Source organism: Lagopus muta, chromosome 1 (genome assembly GCF_023343835.1).
Source record: "Lagopus muta isolate bLagMut1 chromosome 1, bLagMut1 primary, whole genome shotgun sequence".
In the NCBI taxonomy this organism is placed as follows: domain Eukaryota; kingdom Metazoa; phylum Chordata; class Aves; order Galliformes; family Phasianidae; genus Lagopus; species Lagopus muta.
The window spans coordinates 57427109-57452588 of NC_064433.1; the positions used below are offsets into that span (position 1 = coordinate 57427109).

The window sequence follows — 25480 nt, forward strand, 5'->3', positions numbered from 1 at the left end:
TCCAAAACCCAAAGCTGTATTGGCTAAGACGGAAGTAAAACTACTTCCAGATTCCAAAATTAAGGGGAAGATATTATCTATTCTTCTCAATTTCTAACCATGTTCATCAAATAATATAAGTATGGAGAACCAATAAGCAGAAAAAAGATCAATTCAATATTCATCTGTCATTCTTAGTTCTCGTGTCAGTTTCATAACTTTATTCAGTCTACTACTTTTTGTTAACTTTATTATTTTTTCCTCAACAGAATGATCCCTTCATGATGATATTTTATGTTACTGTTTGAGTATAGTTATTAAACTAACAGCTGTTGCTGTTAGGACTGTTTGGTATTACCGAAAAGGAATATGGCAACTGCGTCATCAAATATGGATTTTACAAAAAGCTTCCAAGAGGAGCAGCATGAATGTAAGTCTCCTGCTTGGGTTTCTGTGTTGTTCTGTTTTTCATTCGAACTGTTAAATTCACTGTCTTGTCTTACTGCATTTATGATATATGCAATCATATGCAATACATAATAACACCATTGTATAAATGAATACAATTTATAACAATTAATTACAATGTGCATGTTGAAACAGTTACATGTGAAACTACATTTATATGCAAAAGCATGTGCGAAAATATATGAAGATACATCAAAATAAATGATATCAGTACATTCAGTAAGTGAGATTCTTCTCTGGTCAGCAGAGAAGGATTAGCTTAAGACACACCCCATTAGTTATGTAGGCCTTCAAAACAGATCCTAACATGTAAGTGAAAGCAGAGATTAATTTCGTCTCACTAGGAATAACTGGGCCAGAGGAAGCATAGTTTCTGGTTCATTGACCTAGCAGTCCTCCTACATCTTAACTCATTATCACTTCTTGTCTCCTCCAGCCATCCAAATGATGAGGCATTGCATCTTGTGGTTCATGAGTTTAGGATGTAAAATACAGAATAAATAACAAGTTTCAAGTCTGTCAAAGCAGGCATTCACAGTGAACATACAAGGTTATGCTGGCTGGGAAAACATTTGTTCTTGCTTGTAATACATTTGCATTATATCTCTATGAAATTACAAATTAAGTTTATATCTAATATGTATTTACCTACATAGTATAACTCTGGAGAATGACTTCCATGTTGCATTGAAACTTCTGCTGCTAAGACTAAAAATACTATTTTGAAGTATATTGAACTTCACGTCCTTATAACATATCCAAGAAGCCAGCATAAATTCTATGGCCAATAATTATGACTGTCTCAGCAAAGAATTTATTATTCACAGTGAACTTAGTCCTCCCAGAGCTTTGGTTAGTACAGTTAAATACAGTACAAAGAGGAGATCCATTCCACAAATGAACTGATTCTACTACTGCTAGCAAGTAAGACAAAGTAAGCTGTTAGAAGTGTAAAATTCCTAGTTTAAACAATTGCCAGTTTCAGGCTTCTAATCAAGCTCAAATCTCACAAACTTTGTATATTTATCTGCATTTGTTTCCAAATATCTGTAAATTTACAGAAGAATTTCAGAATGTATTTCAGAAGAAAAATGTTTGTGTTTAAGAAATTCCTGTGCTAAATGTGCATTTCTCTCACTTTTTTGCCAATTAAGATGCATGAGAAACAAAATTCTTACATGGACACAGGCTTCCATAGTTAGAAGTAAACTTGAAAAAGATACAAGGAAATTGATGAGAGCTAATGCAACACATACAGCTTTTAAGGTACAAACCCCACAGCTAGAAAGACATTCAGAATTTGGGCTTAAAGCTCACCTATAAGTATGCCTCTAGAAAAGACACGTATCAGGTAGAAGGGGAGTAATGTCTGAGTAAACCATGTACTTTTGGTAAGAGGACCATTAGAGAAAGAGAGAAGTGTGAAAACTTTTCGCTTTCAGAGATGAAATATGAATAAGGAAAACATATATAAACTGTTGGTAAAATTGAGAGATTGGACTCAGAGTCTAGTGTGTACAAACATGGTAATCCAGAAGTCCAGCAACATTTACAAACAGTGTGGTCAGAATATGGCTCCTTGATCATATTAAAATGCCTAAATAAGTATGCAGAATGTTAAATATGTTTTTATCAGACTTATTAACTCAGGACTACCTGAACTTACTAATTAAGGAAGAAACTGAAATTCACATATTATTTAAATATTCAAAACTACTTACCATTTCTGCAGATTGAAAATTAATCACTGAACATTTTTATACATAAACTGAGAGTATTTACAAAACAATACAATTGCATTTAACAGTTCATTTTTTCAGAAGTTTAAAATCATAGAATCATTAAGGTTGGAAAAGACAACTAAGAATATCTATCCAGTCCAACCATCAACCCACCACCATCAAGCCCACTAAACTATGTCCTTCAGTGCAACATTTACCCTTTTCTTGAAAATCTCTAGGGAAGGTGATTCCATCACCTTATTGGCAGACTATTCCAATACCTCACCACCCTCTCTGATAAAAAAATTTTTTCCTAACATCCAAGCTGAATCTCCCCTGACACAACTTAAGGCCATTATCTCTCATCCTACTGCTGTTACCTGGGAAAAGAGGCCAAACTTCACATCACTTTAATGACATTAGAGGAAGGAATGCAAACAAAATCATACATGCTCCAAAACTTTTCAACTTATAAGTGAAATCACTAAGTGCTCTGACTAAAAAAGGTATCCATTTTTATCTCCTTGTGAGTAATATTATGGCTATTTCATATAAATACTGTTTAACTCCTATCAAAAGTCTGCAGATCTCTACATGTTCAACATTTCTACATTCAGAAATGCAACGAAAACACAGAAACATCATGAGCAGAGTGGCAATCTTTACTCCCCAACAGAAACACAAATTTTCTTTGGCCAGGGAGCACCCTTTCTTTGTTATTAACAATGCCATAATTACTTTTTACATCTTCTAATAATGATAGCACAAGGGGAAAGGTAAAAGATAGGCGATTCAGATATTAGGAGGAAATTGGGGATTGTTGAGTCTGGAGAAGAGGAGGCTCAGGGGAGACCTCATTCCACTCTACAACTTCCTGAAGGGAGGCTGTGGTGAAGAGGGATTTGGCCTCTTCTCCCAGCCAATGAGCAGGACAAGCGGCAATGGCCGCAAGTTGTATCAGAGGAGGTTTTGGTTAGACATAAAGAAGAACTATTTCTCTCAGAGAGTGGTCAGGCACTGGAATGGCCTGCCCAGAGAGGTGGTAGAGTCGCTGTCCCTGGCAGTGCTCAAGAGGCGTCTGGATGACGTGCTGCATGATATGAGTTAGTGCTTGTGGTGGCAATGATGATGAGGAGACGATTGGACTAGATGATCTTATATGTCATTTCCAACCTTGTGATTCTATGATTCTATGAAATTCTTTACTTAGACGGCCATGAGGCACTGGCACAGGCTGCCCAGTGAAGCTGCGGGTGCCTCATTTCTGGAAACAAGGCTAGGTTGGATGCGGGGCCCTGGGCAGCATGAGCTGCTGGGTAGCAGCCCTACCTATGGCTGGGGGATGAAACTGGGTGGCCTTTGAAGTCCCTTTCAGCCTAAGCCATTCTACGACTCTATGAATTTTTAAGCAGCGTTGTACTTTCTCAGCACGTTGCCAGACTGGGCGCAGTCACAGCAGCTCCAGGGGTGTTTGGGATGATGTTTGGTGGTTAGGAAGAGCAGCTGCCTGCTGGCAGTCAGGTATGATTCACGTAACAGGCCGTGTTCTCCATACGCAAAACATGCGGTTTGAATAAGCAGATGCAACCACCAAGTGCCAGCCTATTAATTAATGATCACATACTTCCTTTTATGTCTAGCCGCTCGTGTTTTTCAGTATTACGATCATTATTCACAACGTGCTCAGCGCCCCGGGTGTTGTACGACAGATAAACCTCTCCTCAGAGAGAACACCCAAACGTGCAGCGCCTCGGGCAGCTCTGGCACAGCGGGATGGAAGCATAGCGTCGCCCGTGTCGGGCTATCACAGGGCTCATCCCGCGGCCGACCTACTGCCCACGGGCGGCCCGGCGAGACAGCCAACGGGACCCGTCGCCATAGCAACCACCGGATGGCTGGAGGCGGGGCCTGCGGCAGGGAGAGGCCGCGGGAGCTTAGGGTGCATGCGCGGCACCTCTTCTTCCCCTCCCCCCTCCATCCCGGTCTCTCAGGGAACAGAGGGATGCTCAAATTGGGTGCATGCGCAAAGCGCAATCGGAGGCAGCCAGCCAACGGCGCATGCGCCCCGCGTCCGTTTCCCCCCCCCTCGCCGCGTGGGTGTGCCGGCGGAGCGGGTAGGGGACCGCGGGGGGCTGAATGGAAACCGGAAGCGGAAGTTCCTCGCGCCAGTAAACCGCTTTTCTCTCCAGTTAGGCGGCTTCTCCCGGGCTGCCCCGCTCCCGCTGTGCCGGGCCCCAACCGTCCCGACCGCTGCCGGCTAGCTGCCCCGCCCCGCCCCGCCCTGCCCTCTACGGGAGGGGTTCCCGTCCCGCCGCCCTCGCTCCCTGGAGGCGCTGCCGGCCCCTCGTCACCTCGCCCGCCCGCCCGCCTCTCCGCTCGGCGGCCACGATGTCCGACAAGGAATTCATGTGGGCCCTCAAAAACGGGGACTTGGATGAGGTGAAGGACTACGTGGCCAAGGTTAGGAGGCCGGGGCCGGGCGAGGCGGCGCTGAGGAGGGAGGGATGTGCTGGGGGGGCCCGGGGCCAGCGGAGGGTGGCTCCCTGGGCGAAGGGCGACCGGGAGCCGCCGCCCGTCTGGGCACGGCTGATGCGGGAGCTCTGCGCTGTGCCGAAGCCCAGGCAGCGGGACGTTCTTCCCCTCCCCCCCGGCGGCCCGCTGCTTTCTGGCCTTCCTCCTTGTCGCTCCGCCGCCTTGTTGCCCTCCGGCCCCGCCAGCCCGCTGCGTGTGGCTGCCTGGCTCCTCAGCCCGTGTCCCGATCCTGCCTTGCTGGTTTCATGTGTATGCATATGTGCGGCCTCGGTTTGGTTACCCTCTCTGTGCCTCAGGGCTCATCCCTAATAGGGTGATGCTAAGCTACCAGGTGTGCTTAGGCTTAGTTTATTAACCTTCTGTCAAGTGGCTTGAGATCCAGTTAGAGCAAGTGCTACAGGAACAGTTGACACATATGTAATGACTGAAAAAAAGATCTATCGACATGTTATTTAGATGCTGGATCCTGTCCTTGTTTGTCTTCAGTTGTCAGTGAGTTTTGTGGGAAAAGTCTGTGTATAAAAAGGCAATACAGTGTTTTGGAGAGCCTTTAGCACTCAGGAAATACTGTTGAGAAGCTGTTACATCATAGCAGATATTCACAAAGCTCTTTGGAATAATTTCATTTACGTAATTTACATAAATTACGTAATTTAACTGTAATTATTTAGATCTCTGAAAAACTTAATGACTGTCTTTGGCAACTTGATGCATGCTGACATACCTTCTGATGACTTAAGTTCTTCCTGCTCCACTTGTCAAGTTTCGTCCTGAGTTACCCAAACTTGTAGCACTCTTGGCAGAAAGAAATGTGTACAAGTACTTCCAGCTGCTTTAGTACAAAGTCCAGCAGCTTAGCTTGAATAGTCCTCTCTGACAATTTCAGCTAAGCTATTGGACTTTGCGTCAAAGTAGCTGTATGCTCACATGCTCTGCTTTATCTACGAAGTCCTAGAGGTGATAACAAAGAATAATGTTATTCCACTTCAGCTATTTGTTAATGGTCTTGAATGTAACTATGTCAATGCAAATAGTGACACTTCCTTGTTTTCCTTTCTTCTTTGATGGCCTCCACAGGGTTTCAGCTGGAGCCTTCTGTTCCTGCTACAGAATTTTACAAGAATTACATATATAGATCTACAGAAATTGCTGCACTGTAGTGTTTAATGGATTCCTGTGTGTCTATTATTGAGACAGAAAGTTTCCCAGTAGCCATCTGGAGTCAGGTTATATCATCAAGACCACTGCATTACTAGTTAAAAAGATTTTTATTTTTAATATTCTCACCCTTCCTGAAAGATAGGATATAGCTGGTATAGCAGATGGATTTCTTTCATCTCTTTTCATCTGCTTCAGTGCAAAGTCAAATACTTTGTTTATTCTGCTACTGCTTGAGCCATCCTGGTGGATGCTGTATTGAAGAGGCTGAAGGTCATCTTCGACATGCTCAAATGGGGTAGAAACCTTAAAAAGAGAGATACTGTTTAAGGTTACTTTACTATAATAAAAGAAGCCTACAATTCTTGAATGATTTTATGTTTTAGAATGGTTTCAAATGTAGAACATGAATAAACCTTGGAAATTCGTGATCTAATCTTGTTCAACCCCACTTACAAATAGGGTTTCTTTTATTGTTAGCTGCTAACCATCTTATTTGCCAATTAAGCAAGACGTAAAATGTTTTCTTTCAGACTGTTATGTTTGTCTGACAGATGGGCTAGTAAACTTTTAGTCTGGTTTCCTGAGGAAACAAAGCTTTATAAGAGCAAGTTTTGGCTGACCTCTTCCTTAGTAGTTTGTTAATCTCTTTGGTCAGTTTCTGATAAGTTTTACAGGAACAAGGGTTTCCAAAGGTATTAGTGGTTTTGCGAAACTAAATGAAAGAGGAGGAGGCAAAGTGTGCAAGGGTGAGCTTACATTTTACTAGACAAAAGGAAACATACGTTGAGGAAGGGCAAGAAGACTCCAGAGTCCTCTGAGTGTAGGAAAAGCCTCGGTTAGTATTTCAGCTTCTCGATTCCTAAATTGATGAATTATGTGAGGGTGAATATGACTTGATACCAGTTCTCAAAAGAATACTTTCTTCATTTTCCATGTTCTCTTTTCACTGCCTTATGCATGACTGTCTTAAGTATGATTTAATGTTCTGGAATTTTATTGAGTTACAAAGCTTTTACTGGTAGGAATTTCCTCTCCATGTGATGTGAAAAGTGATCATGCATATCTTAGTTAGCATCTTCCTGAAATTCTAACTTTCTTATCCTTTTTTGGGAATTTTTTATTTCCAATTTCTTTCTTTTTCTTTCCTTTAGTCCTTGTTCTAGTTTTATTTTCTCATTACTTGAATTGACAGAACAGCTTGTGATCTTTTGGCTTTGTTGCCAGTTACATCATAAAGTTCTTCATCTTTGGCTTTGTGTAATATAAGTGTTAGATCCTGAAATATTAACCAAATGACCTGAGTTTTAAAAATAAAAGCATGAATGGATGTAGTCAATGAGACTGCAAGAGTTCAACCCTTGGCAATGAATTAAGCCCTTTCTTTCACTTGTGTGCTGTAAGTTACAAATAATATTGTCTTTGGAATCATTAGCATCTTCTATTTCACCTAAAATTTGTTTAGAACATACAAAGAAGATAGCCTAATGACTGTCAGACTGTGATTCAAACATTAGGGGAAACGTGATGTATAATGTGAAAACCTTTCTTTTCAATGGCTGTGTTTTCTCTTCTTTACATGGAGAAAGTTTCTGCCAGTTTAGCAGATGAGTGAAGGGTACAGAGGCAGAAGGAAGAGTCTCAATGTGTGTTTTATTCTGTGTAAGGAAATCTTGTATTCTTCTAAAGATTCTGTCATCAGAAACAGCATCTTCCTTAAAAACAGAAGTTCTGAGAGGTGGCAATGAAACAGACAGTTGCCACGTAATATTGCTTTGTTGCTTTGCAAGAGAGTTTTTAGTGCTGCCAATCTGTGCTTTTGGAAGACACAGCTGGCTTCTACTTGATACAAATGTGAAAAACTATTTGTATCGTTTGAATAATCCTGAAAGGCTTCTTTCTTTTCAGTAAGAAACATTTCATTAGTCTCTACATTTCTAAACTTGTATCCTTGTAAATTCTTTATGGTAAATGTTAATTTCTACAGATATACTGCAATTAGTGTGTTATGCTAGCTGTTAAGTATGGTGTCATCTATTTTTACTATGACTAGATTAAAAAGTAACTTTTACTGTTTGCTTTCTTTGATATCTTTTTTAATATAGCCAGCATATGTTGCCTTCAGAGGTATCTTTGCAGGGTTGGGATTGAAGGAATTCTGCACTCTTCCCACATACATCCACTCAAATGTTTAAAATTCCACAAGAAAGCAGAAGCTTTCATAGGAACAGATGAATCAAACGTGCACTCAAATGGGTGAGGAGTACCCACGCAGATTAGAGAAATTTGCTTCCCTCAAGGGAGGAAGTGGGGTGCTTAAAAAGCACTAGTTAGAAGAAGGGCAGGCTATATTAAGCCCACAGAACTTCTTAACATGTGTGGCATTTGTGCTTTTCCCTTTCTTTATCCTCCTTTCCTCTGTGGAATGACAAGTTACATAACTGTTTAACACGACTTCTCTATCAACGTGCAAGTCTTCCACTTAGCAGCTAAGCACAATTTCTTCTGTTCAGTCACTAGGGAACAAAGATTTTGGCAAGATAAACCTGACTTTGTAAGAAAGAGGCTACAATAAGTGTTTTCCTGGAGTAATTTAGTCTTCAGTGGCTTAACTGAGAATTCCTCACTTCATGAGCTGTTGTAATCCCCTACATTGTTGCTTCTTAATAGTAGCACTGCTTACAGATGTATCTGGCATATCAGCTAACCTAATACTATAAGAAGATAGAGCAGTCTACCAAACTGAAAGTACTGTATTCTTACTGCTCAGTGGACTGGAAAGTTGAAGTAGGCCAGAAGTGTTATGTGTTTAGAAAAACATACATGCTGTGGTTGCTTACTGGGCATTCCTGTTGGGGTGGGGGGAGTCTTCATTTTAACTTTCTGAAGAAAAGAAAATCAAAAAGCTAGAAGGACTTTCAGTAATTCAGGTGGAAAATGGAGCAATGTCCTTCACAAAACTGTGATACTATATAAAGTCTTGCAATTAAGGATATAATGATATTTGAATGGATGTGACTTGAGAAATGAAGTTTGCTACTGCAAAACTGATTGGAGAGACTAAAGCAATAAGCATGATTTAGAAATAGGTTTTTGTGGAAATGACAGCGGTGAGATTAGTGAGTGTTCAAATCTGTTGTGGAAGGGCAAGAAAGAAGAGACTTATATACACCTGGGAGGGGCAAGGAGAAATAAAAAGCTTTAACTTTTTTGAGAGTAGCTTCTTTTCTTTTGAGTATCCATTGAAATAATTTCTTACTTCTAAAGCAACAGACTAAATGAAAGGCTATTGTATGCAGGTGGAATATATGAGTTGGAAGTTAACCACGTTCTGAATACACTGAAATCTACCTTAGCTCAGCGTGGTGAACGCTGAAGTTCGCTTTGTTATTATGCCTGTATTGATACCTGGTTTGCCTCCTGTATGGAAGTGGTTACTATGCTTTAAAGTGATGGGATCTTGAAAGACTGCTGGATTACAGCGTGATGTAAAGGAACCAGGCAGCTTTGCTGGGACTCGTTTGGAATAGCACTGGAGCTGCTGGTCTGAGGGTGTCTCTAGTGGAGCTGCTCTGTGTTGTTGTTGTTCCCCAGTATTCTTGCACTACATGGGGTTTTGCTGTATTCTAGACCTGTTATTTTTCTCAATAGCAGTTACTCAAGTGTGTTGGAATGTGGTTGCTTAAGATAGTGTAATTAAGCAGTAAACTAACCTGAAAATTGATATTCAGTTTGTTCTGTCAATCTAAGTGTGTTAATCTAAATATTTCTTTTGTGGAACCGTGCAGTTGCTTGCTAGTGAATGCCTGTGAAGGGCTGAAAGAGAGGCTGTTAACAAGTTCTGTATTCGTGAGAATTGTTCTTAACTAAAACACTGAGAATGTACAAGAATATTTTTCTAAAGTACACAGCACATCTGGTGCAGTAAGACGTACAGGGTCAATGAAAAACACCCTTTCAGTGTGGCTGATTAGTTTCCCCAGTGTGACTTGAAAGAGTCCGAAGACATGAGCTCTTTGCCTGTGTATTATTGGTTTGTGGGGTAACTAACTTATGAGGTGCAAAGAGGGCCTGTTTGCAACTGTGTAGTGGCCTTGAGTTGCAAACTGTGATCGAACTAGTCAATTCTAAATTGTCTAGTTCTTAATTGTTTAGGGATGTGTTGACTTTACTGTTTGTACGTAATAAATGGAGTTCTGAAGAACTTGCAGTGATTTATGTGAAGCATAACATTAATTGATTTATTTTTTTCTAAAGCTGTATGTGCTGCCTCCACTGAATCTTATCAATTAAGACAGCACTAAAAGGGGAAAAAGATAGGATAAATGTCAGCAAAGTCACCCCGACTTAACATAGAGTGTATCAGCCTGGGACAAATAAGAGTCTGTTAAACTGTAAACCTGACATTGCGGTGGAATTCATGGCTCGCTGACTGGATGGGCATCCTAGAATCGTTGGATGTGTCAATTTCCTGCCCTAATTAAAAGATTAAATCCTCCCTTATTTGTTTCTCTTTAGGCTGTCGTTATACTGATGTACCTAATTGCTGTTTGAATGCATATAATTGCTGTTTGAAAAAAAAAAAAAAGTGTGATCAAAACTAGTTTTGAATAACAGTGAATTAATTTGAATTTTTGTTGCTGAAAGCTTTGCTACTATATTCAGTTCCCTAAGTGAGAAGAAAAAAAAACTATTTCTGCTGTGGGTAAATCCTGTTTTGTCTGAGTCTTTATTTTATATGCCACTAGCTATAAATTAGGAACATATTATGAATAACCATTAGAAAACTCTAGGTGTGGGAAAAATACTTTTAGAACCTCCTTTTCTTCTCAGCCTTCTTCATTCTATACCCAGTTTTCGTTCTTGTATCTTTTTTCTTTGTTAAATCTGTCTGTTTTTTTTTTATATAAGCTCTTATGTTTTGATTCAGATAGTTACTGTTGATTTCAACAGGAGTGCAAGTGGAAGATGAGCTAAGCTTCTTTGAAATGCAAAGTTCTGCAGTGGTCTGCATCTGGAGTCATTGGTGGCAAGTTGTGTTAGATGTGAAGATTGTCTGGATATTGTGGAATTGGTGAGTTAGGCAGTCTACATAAGTAAAAATACTGAATGAGTAGGTCTTGTAGCACTATAAAAATGCACGAGTACGGAATTACAACATGAAGGTCAAATAATTTACTCATGCTTGAGGAGAATGTAATGGACTCGGAAATACGGGCTTCACAAGTCCTGTAATGTTTATGAGAATAAAAGGAGTTGTAAAGATGCATCTGAAAGGTCGGAAGAGGAGACAGAGAGAAGGAAAAGAAAGGCTGGGGATGTATCATATTTTATTACTTCAGTCACATATTCATTTTCTTGTATGTCCCTGTGTTCTTAATATTTTTTCTGGTTTTATGTTTATGCTAATATGAGCTTCTGGGGAAGCATCCAGATGAGAATGTGAACCAAGCTACTGCTTTTACCTACTTTGCACACTTTCAAGACTCAAGGTTTTTATAAGTTGTTCTTAATTTTTCTTCTGTGTGATGGGATATTGCTGGGATATTGCTTTTTTACATACCCATACTTCTCTATGAGAAGAATTAGTTGTTGTTTGAGTCGGAAGATCTACTCAAACAACACTGTTACAAAGACAAATGCATTAACTGGAATTAAGTGCCAATAATCACAGAATGGCCTTGATTGAAAAGGACCACAATGATCATCTAGTTTCAACGCTCCTGCTATGTGCAGGGTCACCAACCACTAGGATAATTGAGCAGTCTGTTGCATAACAGTTGTTTTTCTTAGAAGTTGCAGTTTTGGCAGTTTTAAACTGGTGGATGTTTTTCTGCTTTAGCTTGTTGTTAGGAGGGGCAGGTATAGGTTATCGTGACTGATATTTTACTGGATGCTGGAATGCTCTTTTATTTTTATTGCAAGTTAATGCTGAAGCCTGTGTTGATTGTGACCACCAATGGTGAATTCCTCAGTCATATGCCAGAGGGGGAGGGGAGGTATTGGTTTCCTTACAGTGTTTAAGACCAGCATGTGCAGTGCTCTCTCATTCAGTGAAGGTCTGTAGCTCTGTCTAGAGAAGTAATCAATATAAACGAGTCCTGTTGACTAAGATACAGTACTAGTTGTAATTTTGACTGGAAGCAAATTGTGTGATTTTGGATTTTTTTGTTGTTGTTCTTTGTAAAAAAAGAAATTGTATGATAAGTTGGTGTTGTCCTGAAAACAGTTGAAATCCTGATAAGGTAAAGAGAGAAAGAGAAATGTGATCTTGTGAATTCAGTATCATAATACATGTACGCATGAACATAGCTTTAAAGCATATCAGGGACTTGAATTCTAGAGCTATTTGGCACTTGAGCTGCTTTTATGCTTTTAATGTTTTCTTATTAGTGTTTCGTGTGCAGCGTAGTTCTGAAGTTCAGTGAAGGTACGTAGCACACCAGAAGTCATTGCATTTCTCTGAAGAAAAGATTTTTGTATCTTTCTGCAACAAGAATTACAGTATCGTCTAGGCTTTTCTCTTTGCTTATATACATTTGCTGCCTTCTTCAGTGGTTACAGGCCAAAATGGAAATGGCGATATCATTTTATTTAGCCTTCAGCTACACTTTGAGAGTCAAATAGAGTAATTGCACGCAGTGGCTAATAAGCTGAACAGAGCAGAACATCAGTTGAAAGGTATTCTGGAGGTTTGCCTGTCATACTCCCAGCCAAAGCTCAAAGAATATTCTAATATGTATCTAATAATGGAGACAGTTTATGAAATAGAATCGTGTGCTTGAAGTTTCTAATGAACTAAAATAGTCTTGATACTTACTGTTGAATGACTTTGCTCAAAAATCAGTCATTTATGAACTTGCTTTTTAACATGCTTATGGTCTATAAATTACTAATCAGTGTAAAAGAGGAAAGATGAGCTGGAAGGCCATTTAAGACAAAAGATAGAGATGTCCATGGAACAGTTCACAGAATCACCAAGGTTGGAAAAGACCTAAAAGATCATCCAGTCCAACCATTCACTTATTACCAATAGCTCCCACTAAACCACATCTCTCAACACAACAGTTATCATCAACACAACAGTTATCATCAGCATATCTATTCTAAACAGATTTGCTAATGATTCTATGAATATAAATCCTGTAGGCAGTATCTTTTTTTTTTTTTTTTTTTTTAAAGTTATTCTGTACTTACAGTTCTTAATTCAGGAAGGAGGGAGTTTCAAGTCCTTATATTTACAAAAAAAAAAAAAAAAAAGAGGGGGAACAGGCAAAGAAAGTTATTTCCTGTGAAATGAGATCTGTATTTCTCTTTGAGCATACCCTGTTAAAGAACTTTGCAGGATCCTTCTTAGTCATGTAAGATGTTTGGGAGTTTCCTTATTTCTTAGGTTCCTAACTTCTTAAAACCTTCAGTAATAATATTTCTTTTGCTTGGCTGAAGTGTAGCTTAAGTTTTGTAGGTGGTTCATCTAAATATCTAAATTAGAAGAGTTCAATATAAATATTGGTATGTTTTAATGGGAATGTTGCTATAAAACTAAGTGCTGCAGATAAGTGGTTTGGAAGGCCATTGTATGAATCTCAATGCATTTCTTGGATTTTTGTAATCAAGTGTTTTATTTCCAGGGTATCTGTTTTTTTTTTTTTTTCTGATTTTTATTTTTTCAGTTGCTTCAGAATGTCAACAAAAGTCTACATAAGGCTTGGAGCTTTTGGAAGTCATTAATGGAAAGGTATATTTGTTTTTATACCTTTCTGTGTGATCAAAATGTAAACTCATGGTACAGAGCACAACACAACTGATTAGAGCCTTCTAATCTGAAAATTTATTTAGAAGTCAAACTTGATTGTTTTAAGGATTGATAGAACATTGCACTTTGCCTTGAATGCGTTCCTTGTTTAGATGCTGGAGAAGGAAGTCATGCTTTTAATGCCTGATCCCAGTTATAAAGCCTGAATTCAGTATCTTTTTTAAATTGTAGCAGTCAATTCTGGAAGGCTTGCTCATTTTCCCATTTATCCTGCCATCTTTATGGTGGAGTGCAACTTCAATTTTCAGAACTTGCATAAATCATCATGGTTTTTTTTGGTTATAGTAGTAGTTTTTAGACCACATAATACAAATATCAGGGTGACATTGGTGGAAACTGAAACTCAGTAGCTGGCCTCTACTGTTCTCCTAGAAGGAAGACAGTAATTTCCTGTGCATTCTTTGGACAGTATGCACTGAGAATTTTAATACAGATATTGACATTGGTACTCTTACAATAACTGAAAATATTTTCATTCAGAGCTAGCAAGTAAATGGAGATTGGGTACTTAGTCTTTGTTCATCTGCTTTACTTACGAAGCAATGGTCTAGCAATAGAAACTGCCCAAATCCTCCAATTAAACCCCTAGATGCTTTTATCCCTGACTTATTATTTTACCATAATACAAATGTGGAAGGAAGAAGATGCAGCACGTAACAATGTATTTTTTCTATCAAAATCTACTTTCAGAATTCCATGGTGAATTGATCTCATGTATTAAGTGTGAGTTTGTGTTAAAGTACATAAATGGGTGTTTTGTAGGAGGCTGGTCTGATTTGGTGTTATTCTTTGTCAATCTGCTGATAGTACAGTAGTGAATAACTTTCTGCTTCATGTGTTGTTCTTGTCTGCTGTTCAGCAGTCATCTGGCACCCCCTGAGGCCTAGAGTATTTTTCTGCTTGATACACCCTTGAAGTGGTAAATCCTCTAAATCAGATCAAAATGTAGCAATGTTTAAAGCATAGACTCTGACCAATCACTTCTGGAGGAAAAAAAAATCCTTTTAAGGCCATCTCAGTGCTGTCTGTGAAAGTGGATGCTGTACTGTGCTCAGAGGACATGGTAATTAACATACCTTTTAGAGTGAATATTTGTTTTTTTGTCAGATTAAGAGATATAGTCTTACATTCTGGTTATGATTCCTTAAGAATTAATTAAACAGTTTAATTTTTGATTGCGCTCCTGTGTTCAAAATCAAGCCTGACAGACAAACCCTGATTCTGTAACTAAAGCATTTTAATTTTATTTCCAAGTTCTAAACTTTTTTTCAGGTCAGAAAGACTTAAAAGGAGTATCTGATTGCTGACAGTTCAAATTCATGTTCTTGAATGTTTAGCACACCAACAGTCTTTGATTTTGATTTTAAGTAGTTCTTGTAGCCAGCAGGGAGAGGGAGATGATTGTCCCCCTCTACTCGGCTCTTGTGAGGCCCCATCTGGAGTACTGCATCCAGGCCTGGGACCCCCAGCACAAGAAAGATGCATAGGTCTTGGAGCTTGTCCAGAGGAGGTCCAATGAGATGATCAGAGAGCTGGAGCTCTTTTGTTAGGAGTAATAATACCTCTGGCTGAAACAGCTTATTCTGTCAAAACTAGTTGCTGCCATTAGTCAGAACTGTTGCCTAAGTAAAAGGTGAGTACTTTTTGGGTGAAGCTTTTTAAAAGTGATTCATGAGAACTAAGAGAAGATGCAAAACTGGCCACTGCATTGCTATATCATTACTTACTAATGCAAAGTGAGTGGTTTCCACTGTTTCTCGCTGAAATCTTAAATAGTTAAGAGTTTGGGGGGGAGTAACTACTTTCAGTAATGCAAATAATTCATACATATTTAAAGCTAGGATTGTAGCACAAGTTTCTAGAAAGTCTTGCTAGAAAACATTAGGTTCATTTTTGCTTTACGAAACTACTAATCAGGTTTTTGTCTCTTAAAAACGCTGATAACTGAAACACAGATGGCTCTGTAAGTCAGTTTGTTTCTGGAATCGTATTCTTTTGACTGAGACAAAGGACTTCAGACTGCATTTGAGTACAGTGGATAAGCTAGAAACTTGTTAACCACTAACAAATCCTAAAAATAAGGCTATTTAAATACCTTTTTGTTGGCTTTATCAAAAATAAGTGTAAGGATCCTTATAAAAGCTTTTCAGTATATTTAAAATACCATATCAAAATAAGCAAGATCAACATCAGGTTCATAATTCATTTTCTTAACTTGTGTTACCATTGATTGAGGCTTCTGTAAGGCAGAGGATTATATACATCAATGAGAAAATAGATACAATTTTTAAACATATTTGGTTCTTCATCTGTCTGCTCTGGTTGTACTTGCAGGAAAGTGTCTACTGGAGAAGACTTGTGGTATGATCAGAACAGGTATCTCTCACACCAGTGAGTCTTCTAGAGGAAATGTTGTGCTGAAATTCTTTGCCTGCTTTCAGCTCTTTAAATAGTGAATCTCAGATGGATGTTGCAGGCAAAGCTAATTGGAAAGACTAGATGTGAATTCAGAGCAAAGTGGAAGCTTGGCTGGCTATACTGATGTCTGCAGCATCTTCCACAGAGACTTAACTTTGTGTATTCAAGAAGTTCCATTGTCAGCATCTGTTAACTTGAACAGATAAGAATTTCTAGATCTTAAATTCTCCAAGTGGAAGCTACTATCCCACAAAGTAAATGTAGGTCACTTGCCTCTGTTCAGTTGTCCACAGACAACTGTGGTCTGTTCAGGCCACAGCTGGAAAACTTTTAGAACAAACAGCATTTGCTTCACCACTGAGCAGCAGCAGCAGTCTTTCTACTGCAGATTAAATGATTATTATAAATGAAAATTATTATAAATGCAGATTAAATATTCATTTATTTAGTGGACTGAAAATAAGTAATTTTTGAAAATACAGAACATCTTAATGAAAACCAGGATCTTGCACAAAATTTTTCAGTTGCCATGGGAAACTAACTACTTGTAGTTACCATGAGTTGATTTCTTAGCCTTGGCAGAAATTTACTGCTGTTTTTTTATCTGAAGAAATCTGCTCCAAAATCATAAACAATTTGCAAGTTACAAACTTATTCTTTTTTCCTTCCATTTGTCTCTTTTAACTTGACCCAACCTTTGAGTTATCAGTTACTTAAATGTTCTCCATATTTGCATTTCCACTTCCGCTCTTAAGGTGAATATTGACCAGGGACAAGAGGGTTTCTTTTTTAATAAAAATAAAGCGAGAGAACATGATACTTAATATTCTTGTTGAGTAGAATATATAGAGGACACTAATACTTCTTTAGGTCTCCTCTGTTGTTTGCTGGATGGTTTTTGAATGCATCAAGTTGAGGATGTGTCAACTTGATCTTTTTGTCTCATCGAACTAGCTCTTAGTTTTGCAGTCCCTGAGTTGTTGTGTGTGGTTTTTTCTTCCTTTTACAGGAAAAATACATAAAAGTTTAATGCTCCTTTTTGGCTTGTGTAATGTGGTGGTTATTTGATCTCTTCTCTTGTTCCTAATAAATAAAAATTTCCAGATCTGTGAAAATAGTGGCTTGTTTGTACTAAACTGTTGTTCCAGTTAGCTTCAGGCTTGTATGAGGAAGATTGATGTGAATACATAGCACCTGTAGCAATTTAAAACAAAGTCTGTTTCAGTAGTGGAGGCAGATGTGTAACTTCTCTGGCCAGCAGAAACTGCTTCAGGCAAATACTCCATTTTGGTTACCATGACAAAAATCTCCAGATAAGGTTGTATAATGAGCTCCAGGTAAGAGACTAATTCGTTGTCACTACTAATTGAAGGTGTTTTGAGGCAGGAAGTCATTTTAATTCTTGAAAACTAGGAGCAAGTTTTTTCTGGGGGGGGGGGGGGGGGGGTTCAATAGTTCTGGATTAGTGAATTAATTTTAAGAGTGTGTCTATCGGCATCTCAAAGCACCTGTGAAAGTCCTCGTAGATCTTAGTTGAATGGGCTTATATCACAGGTCCCTTTCAGCCTCAATTCATGCATGACCCTGTATATCACAGAAGGAATGAAAGCTTCTTCTACCAAGTCAGTGCTGTTATTTAGACTCCAGAGCTGTTCTCTAAGAGGAAGAAACTGTTAAACCGCAGTACCATCTTGAAAGGCTGGAATATTGTGAATGCTGTACTGAAGACTTAAAGTGCAGACTAGGTGAATAGTGTTACATAGTGAGCTCTAGTTAAGATCTTGTGTTTTATAACAATGTCAATGAACACATTTTACAGCAATATGTATTTTGGAACAAAATTGGCAGTCATTAGGTGAGACCTAGAGTTAGAGAATGGAAAATATAGACCACCTCTAGTGGCTGATTAAAGAAGATAAAAGCTTTCTCCAAGAGGTCACATGAGGAATCTAATCTTTCTGTGTATAAACCCCAGCAGTGTTTCAGTAGTGAGAAAACTGAGATAGTAGCACTTTGAGCTTTCAGCAGTAAACCTAAGCTTACTTTTTTATGTTGCTGAAAATTAAAAAATACAAGAGTTTTTGTTTGAACTCATTCTTTCACTTTAGTTCTGCTTTAGTTCAAAGGAAGTTACTTACGAACAAGGGTAGGTAGAGCTTGAGTTTTGTCCTCAAGCAACTGATTAATGGAAGAGCAATTAAGGAGAGGCAAGCAGTAAAATTTTCTTTCTATGATAGAAGATCCGACTCCCTTTTTTGGTGTCTTTGAATATAGATGAAACAATACCACAACCTTTCTAAAGTAAAGAAAGTTAAGAAACTTCAGGGGGCTTTCTTTGTATTCCAAGATGCACCCATGACTGTATGAAAAACACCGAGTGAATTCCATAGCTGGTACTTGGAAATGCGAAATGTCTCTGGTCACTTATTTTGAAGAATCTGTAACGGTTAAACAAAAGGTGAGAAGAAAATGGTCTACTGGAAGGAATGCAAAAACACTGCACAAATGTTCAGGGGTGGGGAGAAAATGTGAAAATAAAAGTTCAGCTGACAGTGAAATCAGAATTAGGATTCTGAAGGGTATTAGAAGAGGCTAGAAGAGGCAAAGGAAGATGTGGACCAACTGGGGCTGAAGGCCTGGTGATATATACGTAGAAGCCTTTTTTACTGCTCTTCTTATTTGCAAGGCCTCAAGACTCACAGCCTATGTAGAGAGTCTGTGGCAGTGGGGTACTTTTGATATCATAGGAGGATGGAGTTAGGGAATGCCTTAGAAACAAGCTGGAAATACATCTGTCCATGGGATCAAATGTGCGATGGATCTGAGGATGCTGAGGCATCTATCTGTTGTCTTTGTGAGGCTGTTTGTTGTCATCGTTGATAGATTCTGGTGGCTGGGGGGGGGGGGGAATGTTGTTGGTGATTCTCAGAAAGTAAACATAACGCTTGAAGAGTGGTGAGAAGGAAGATGTGGGAAACTGAGGACTAGTCTGCTTAACTTCAGTCTCTGTGAAGGCTATGGAGCAAGTCTTCCTTCTTGTTTAGCAAGATCTTTGTTACAAGGATACAGGGAGAGACTGTCAAGACAGGTAAGTGAGCTGTAAGCTTGGTGGAAAACTGGCTGAGCTGTTGATCTCAAAAGGGTTGTGATCAGCAGCATTACTTTTAAGTGGCACTTGCCTACCACAGGCATCCACTAGAAGTTAGTTTTAGTAGTACTGCTTAATATCTTTGTTATGTCCTAGGCAATGGAATGCCTTTAACAGTCAAAACAATAGTTTAGAAAGCAATAAACCCATATAGCCGTACAAGCTGGGGGCTAATTAGTTAGGTAGGAGCTTTTCAGAAAAGAACTTCAGGGTCCTGGTGGATATCAAGCTGCAGACGAGTTTGCACTATTTTCTTTTGTTGAAGGTGAGCAGCATGCTAGCCTTCATTAGAAGGCAAGCAGCCAGCATATGAGGGAAGTTGTTCTCTTCTCCCAAGCATTTCTAAGTCTGCATCTGAGTACTTTGTCTGGTTCTTACTAGTTCAGCTAAGGTGTTGACGTACTGGAATGTGTCCAGAGGCAAGACTGTGTGAGAAGGTCTAATTGTCTTCTGTAGTAAGAACAGGATACAAAGGAAGTTGCTTACAGGTGCACAATAAAAATGCAAGAAACAACCATTCCAACTGGAATATGAAAAATTTAATTACTTTTCCCCTTTTACGTCTGAACTGTGATTTAGGACTGAGAAAGACTGCTTAGAGTTTGTGGAATCCTCAGTCCTCATAGAAGCCTGAGTCTCAGCTGCTCTGTATCCTGAGGAACCTGATCTAATGGGACTGATCTTGAGATGTTGGACTAGATAACCTCCAGAGTAGCCTTTCAGCCTTAAATAGTCTGTGATTCAATGAGTCTGTGATTCAGTGAGTCAGTAAACTCACAGGCGTGTAGTATTGAACTGTTGTTATATTTTTAGATTATTAGTCACATCTCAGGAAGTGTAGTGTTTGTATTTCCTCTCGTTAGTTCAAGTATTTCTGACCTGTGGATTGGTATAGCATCTTATGTTTTTCCTGTTTGAGCAAGTAGAAAAAGGGCAGAAGTTTTTACTTATAATTATTGTTAAACTCACAGTGACTTCAGAAATTGTAGGATGACTGAAGAATAAAAGTATGTAGGAAGCAGGTTTTTTCCTTCAGTTGTTTTTTCATTATTGTCCTTAAAGTTGTTTTCAATCAAGGGGCAGTGCTAGAAAGAGAACTTCTGTGTTAAATGAGCCACAACTGAGAAGTGACACCAGTAAACAGTTGGAAAGGCTATGAGCATGCAACTGAAACATGAGCTAAACTGAATTTTGACAAATTCTTGAAATACAGCTATTTTCAGAATATAAATAGAATTATGATGATAACTTAGGTATTTTTATTTTTGGAGTATACTTGGGAGGGGGATTTTTTTATTACTTTTTTTTTAAAGTAGCATTTACCTATGTGAATGAATCTCGAAGAAATTGTACTGGGAAATCAATGAAGGGATGTGGACTGACTGAAACTTTCATGGGGAAAAAAGGGAGAATTGACAAACGATTAATACAGAGCAATTCTCCCACACCTCTCATTGCAAGAAAGCAAGGTTGTCAGCTAAACCCTGTTTGAGTATATATTGGTTTTATTGTTTTGCTTTTTTTCTTCTCCAGCTCAGTTTTGTACAGATTTGCTTTCCCTTCAAGGAACTGTCACTCTCACATGCTTTCAAAGCTCATGTTATCTGTATTCCACTTAAAAACACAAAGCTTACTCTTCAGCCAATGGTTTAGATGTGGCTTGGGTTGTAAGGAAAGAATTTTCATTCAGTGGATACCAGTGTAGGTTATTTTATGGCAAAATCAGTCTTCAGATTTTATTCAGTAGCGTAAGTTACAGCTTAGTTGTACTGGTTTCATTTTATGAGGTTAAAATGAAATTGGCACACCTGACCATGGTATTATTAATTAGAAGACTTCTCAGATCAAAATATAAGAAATATTTTTACATTCCAGGTGGAGAAGATCACCTCCATCATTATTGGGTGTGTCAGAGTTTACATAGCTATCTACAAGAAATTCTATTTAAAAGGCATCACATGGAAAACACAAAAAGCAGATGCTGTTTGGAAATTCACCTGTTTGTTTTCAAATGTGGTTGGTTTTTGTTTGTTTGTTTTTTTTTTTAGCATAGGATTTCTGGAGAAATTTTTTGTCAACACCACACACTTGTAAAGTGCAGAATGTTGCTGACATTGCATAAAGGAATGTTCCAAGCTGTCCTTCAGATATGAAGGCCATACACCATCATGTGGCAAAGAAACAAAGTATGGAATACCCAACTTTTTCTCTTTTGTCCTCAACTATTTGCCTACTGTTCTTACACCCAGGGAATGTGAACGTTGAGAACCTGAGATGCTGCCATTTTTACATGAGTATTATTCTCTTTTGCTACAGATCCGTTCAGTGAAATTGATTTGAAATGTTTCTGGTAAACCGTATCTCAGTTCATCTTTTTGTTGAACATTAAAAACAAATTTAGCTAGTGTGGACAAAGGCCTGTGGGAAAGACAGTAAACTGTCAACTGATTGGAAACAGTATTCTGGAGATGCAATAAGATCTTCCCAAATATTTCATCCTTAGGATTTAAACTTTTCTTTACAGAAAGATGATTTCTCACTCTTTATTGTTCAAATGACACCAATGAAGTTACTGCTTTATCTAAATGTAATTATCTGATTATCTAAATGTAATTATCTGATATTCTTGTTATCTTATAACCCTTTTTATGCTAAGATATTGGGGTAATGAAACAGACTGGACAGAGAGTCCGTTTTTTCCCAAGGTAATGGAGACTTCATTACTCTGTAATGAAGCTCTTAGAGAATGCTTTCCTGCATTATAAGGACATCTGAGTGTATGGAAACTGGTTTTCTTAATTAAAATTGTAGGGAAAAAATGTGTGAAATAGGGAGACAGTTATTTCTGCATGATAGGATAAGTACAGATGGGGATATAGATTTGTTTCTAAATCTGAAAGAGCATTTTAATGCCATCAGCATTACAGATATTGCTCTACTAAAACAGTTAACCTATGCAATAGGATTTAATGAGGTCACCAGTTTCAGTTTCTATTCCTGTGGTAGAACTGTAGTGTAAATCCCGGCTACTTATTTCTGGTGTGTTTGAGTGCCAAGCGGTGAATCAGATGAAGGAACATTCGTTTGGAAGGGTGAAGTGATCAAGTGAATTCTCTGACTTGTTAGCTGCTTCCCTGAATTCATTCAGCCCTGTCATTCATGTAAGGATAGGAAGGATCAAACTGTGGCTAGGAGTAGTGGTATTGTAACTATTAGTATTGTAACTATTACACAGGGAAAACCAATACAAAGTTAACTGAGCTTAGATGGAAAGAATGTAGAAGCTTTCCCTGACACAGATGAACTGGGAAAGCCAAGGCTTTGCTTTAGTTAAACTGGAAAAGGGTATGAGACAGCGGGGGCTTTTGTGTAGTTTTATTGACAAGAAAAGATAGAGCAAGGAATATGTTGGCCTGCAAATGACCTAGTGATGAAAGGTATAAAAAATAAAAATAAAAAACAATGAAAAACCTGGAGAATCCATGCAGTGTTGACCTCATTTCTTGTAAGTTCTGCTGTTAGGTCTTGCAGGTTCATGTGCCCAGCTCAGAGTCTGTGCTAGAAGTGATCTTCGTTGTGGTTAGTGAGTTAGGAATCTCTTAAACTAGGGTTGCACAAATCTGTGTAACTGGTGGTGTGCAACCAGGAGTGCTGGTTATAAAGCTGCTTTTTATCATCTTTCTACTTTGAACTGTTTCAAGTAGTAACAGTTTCCAGTGGCTGAAAAAAAAATGAAATAAACAACAAAACAACCATGTCATACTCATTTTCCAGTAGGGCAAGAAGAGAAGTTCAAAGCAGTAGGCTGCTCAGCCTCAAGGCAGTCCTCAGAATGACTGTGCAACAATCCTAGAAGATTTTTCCAGATCCATAAGAGTGATTAGTAACAGCCAGCGCAGATTAACAAGAGCAAAACATACCTGATAACCCAATTGCTTTCTGTGATTCTGTTTTCTGTTTTGTTTTTGTTTTTAATTGTAAAGGAAATGCAGGAAAGGGAGGGAAGAAATCATTTGGATACAATAAAATTCCATTATATATAATTTAGTACTGGGATAGGGATTCTGAACAACAGTGTTAGAAGTTTCAGGGAAGGTAGAACTGCTGCTCAGTGGGACTTCAAAAATATGTTGACAGAACCTCAAATTGTAGCAAAGATAAATGCAGTGTTTTCTTGGGGGTGAAATACCTTCCAGCTGCTAATACAAGCTGGGGGCTAATTCTCTAGAAAACTGCTTCCTGAAGAGGACAGGGTGGACACAAATAGCATGACTTTGCAGGATGTGCAGCTGGCCTTCAACAACCAAAGAAGTCCAGTGGTTTGAGAGAAGAGTCCAGTAAGTTTGAGAGAAGTGACTATTTGTCAGCACCTCTGAGCCCGTACCAGGAGTGGTGTATACAGCTTGGTGTTCTGTGCTGTGTTGGTGTAAACTGGAGTGAGGTCAGAGGGGGGCCACATTGATGTTGAAAGGAGGATCAGATCGTATAATACATAAGGACAATGTTTCTTCAATTTGAAGTAGAAGCATTAGAAAGGAGATTAACAGCAGCTTTCTGGTATTAAATACAGACATATGGAGAAAACGGAACTGGACTTATTCAGAGACGCTCAGCTGCGAGACAAGTTGCAGAGATCACTAGTTTCAACAAAGGAAACTGAATGGACACAAGTGTGAAAATAACCACTGCCATAGTGAGGTAAAAGGTGTTGTACAGAGGGCTCTGTGAGGTTTTCTTCAGTACTGAAATGGACAAAGCCTTGATTGAACTTCAAGGATAGCTCTGTTTTGGGCAGGAGGTTGTACTAGATGATATCTCATGATTCCTTCTGACCTTACTTTTTCTAAGATTGCTCTGTTTTCTTCTAACTATCTATTTGATGTTATTCAAAACATTGGACAAAGCTGAGGTATCAAATTAAGCTTATTTCACTGCAAGCTCTTGTACGGAGGTTAGTGGAAGAATAAAGAGTTGGTAATTTTGACAGTACTTGCTTAAGAAATTAGTTGGGACAGGTCTCTTTATGGATTTAATTGCTTCCACTGTGGGAAATGAATGTGGTAATTGCTTTCAGAGGCCTTTATGATGAACCGTACTATTAGTTATTTAAAAAGCATGGAGAACTTATGAAGTGTTTAGAGTCGAGCTTCAAGTTTTTGTTTTCCTTTTTCATTGAGTGTTGATAGCCAGTTTTCAACTAAAGCTGTTACTTAAAGTCCTTCTAAATGAATCATCTACTATTCTTCATGCATGTGAGTTTTCTAAGTAGAACATGAGATGACTGTGATGTAAACATCTTACATCCTTTCTTGTTTAGTAATTGGAGATTCAGAGAGAGGCTTTTCTTTACCTGTAATCAAATGTTAATAGAGAGGATTAAAACAGATACCTGCTAACTGCTGGTTCTCATGTTTCATGCATTGAACTGGTTTTTAATATTACTAAGTAGATTGTGACCTAGGTCTCTGATCAACAGAGGACGTTAGTTTATGCCAGAGTTAGCCTCAATTCTAACTAAGTGAACTCAGTGCATTCTAGAAAGTCATTAAAATAGGTGATGGTTTCTGTTTGCAAAGGCAGATTCATTTCCCAGCTTTGTACTAGCATTTGCACAAATGTGAGTTTGCAACTCGATTCTAGAAAGTTGACTTCTCTGGTGCGTATTTACTACTTATTGGATAATGCTATATACACAAAATGCTTGATATGCAAAATATGATCTGTCATTTCTGACCAGTCTTTCAAAACTGAGAACCCACTTGCCCATGTAACTCAGCATCTCTACCTGATAGCTGAACAGTTGCTTCAAATGGAAAAACGAGAAAATCCAACTTTGAGTGTGTATTCATTGAAGACAGAAATCAACACCCACGGTCTTACGTTTAATGGAGAATGGCATCTTGTTTAGATGGTCTTTGACAACCTCATCTAGAATGTTTGATGTGTTCTACAACACTGTGTAAACCAAGGAAGAAGCCTCTTGCAGCTGTCTTTGATACCAATGAACTACCAATTTGCATCATATATATATATTATTAGAATGTATCTTGGTTCTGTTGATTCCAGCTAAAATATTTTAGTGCTACAGTTCGGGTTTGAGTGCTGCTGATAAACTTCTTCAGTGCTATTATTGAAATCTATGTGGTTGCATTTTGGGACATCTTTACAGTGTCTGTTAGGTACTCACCTCTGTAAACAAGCTTTAATCATCTGTAAGGACAACTTAGGAAACTTGCTGCT

At 38.6% G+C, this 25480-nt stretch overlaps 1 protein-coding gene across 1 annotated transcript in view; it reads left to right on the forward strand.

Annotated features, from left to right (window-relative positions):
• Positions 1-4317: 4317 nt before the first annotated feature.
• Positions 4318-25480, forward strand: part of MTPN (myotrophin) — a 37006-nt gene continuing 15843 nt past the window's right edge. The window contains exon 1 of the mRNA XM_048949633.1: positions 4318-4628. Coding sequence (XP_048805590.1) covers positions 4557-4628 — 72 coding nt within the window. The 5' untranslated portion in view covers positions 4318-4556. The remainder of the gene's footprint in view (positions 4629-25480) is intronic.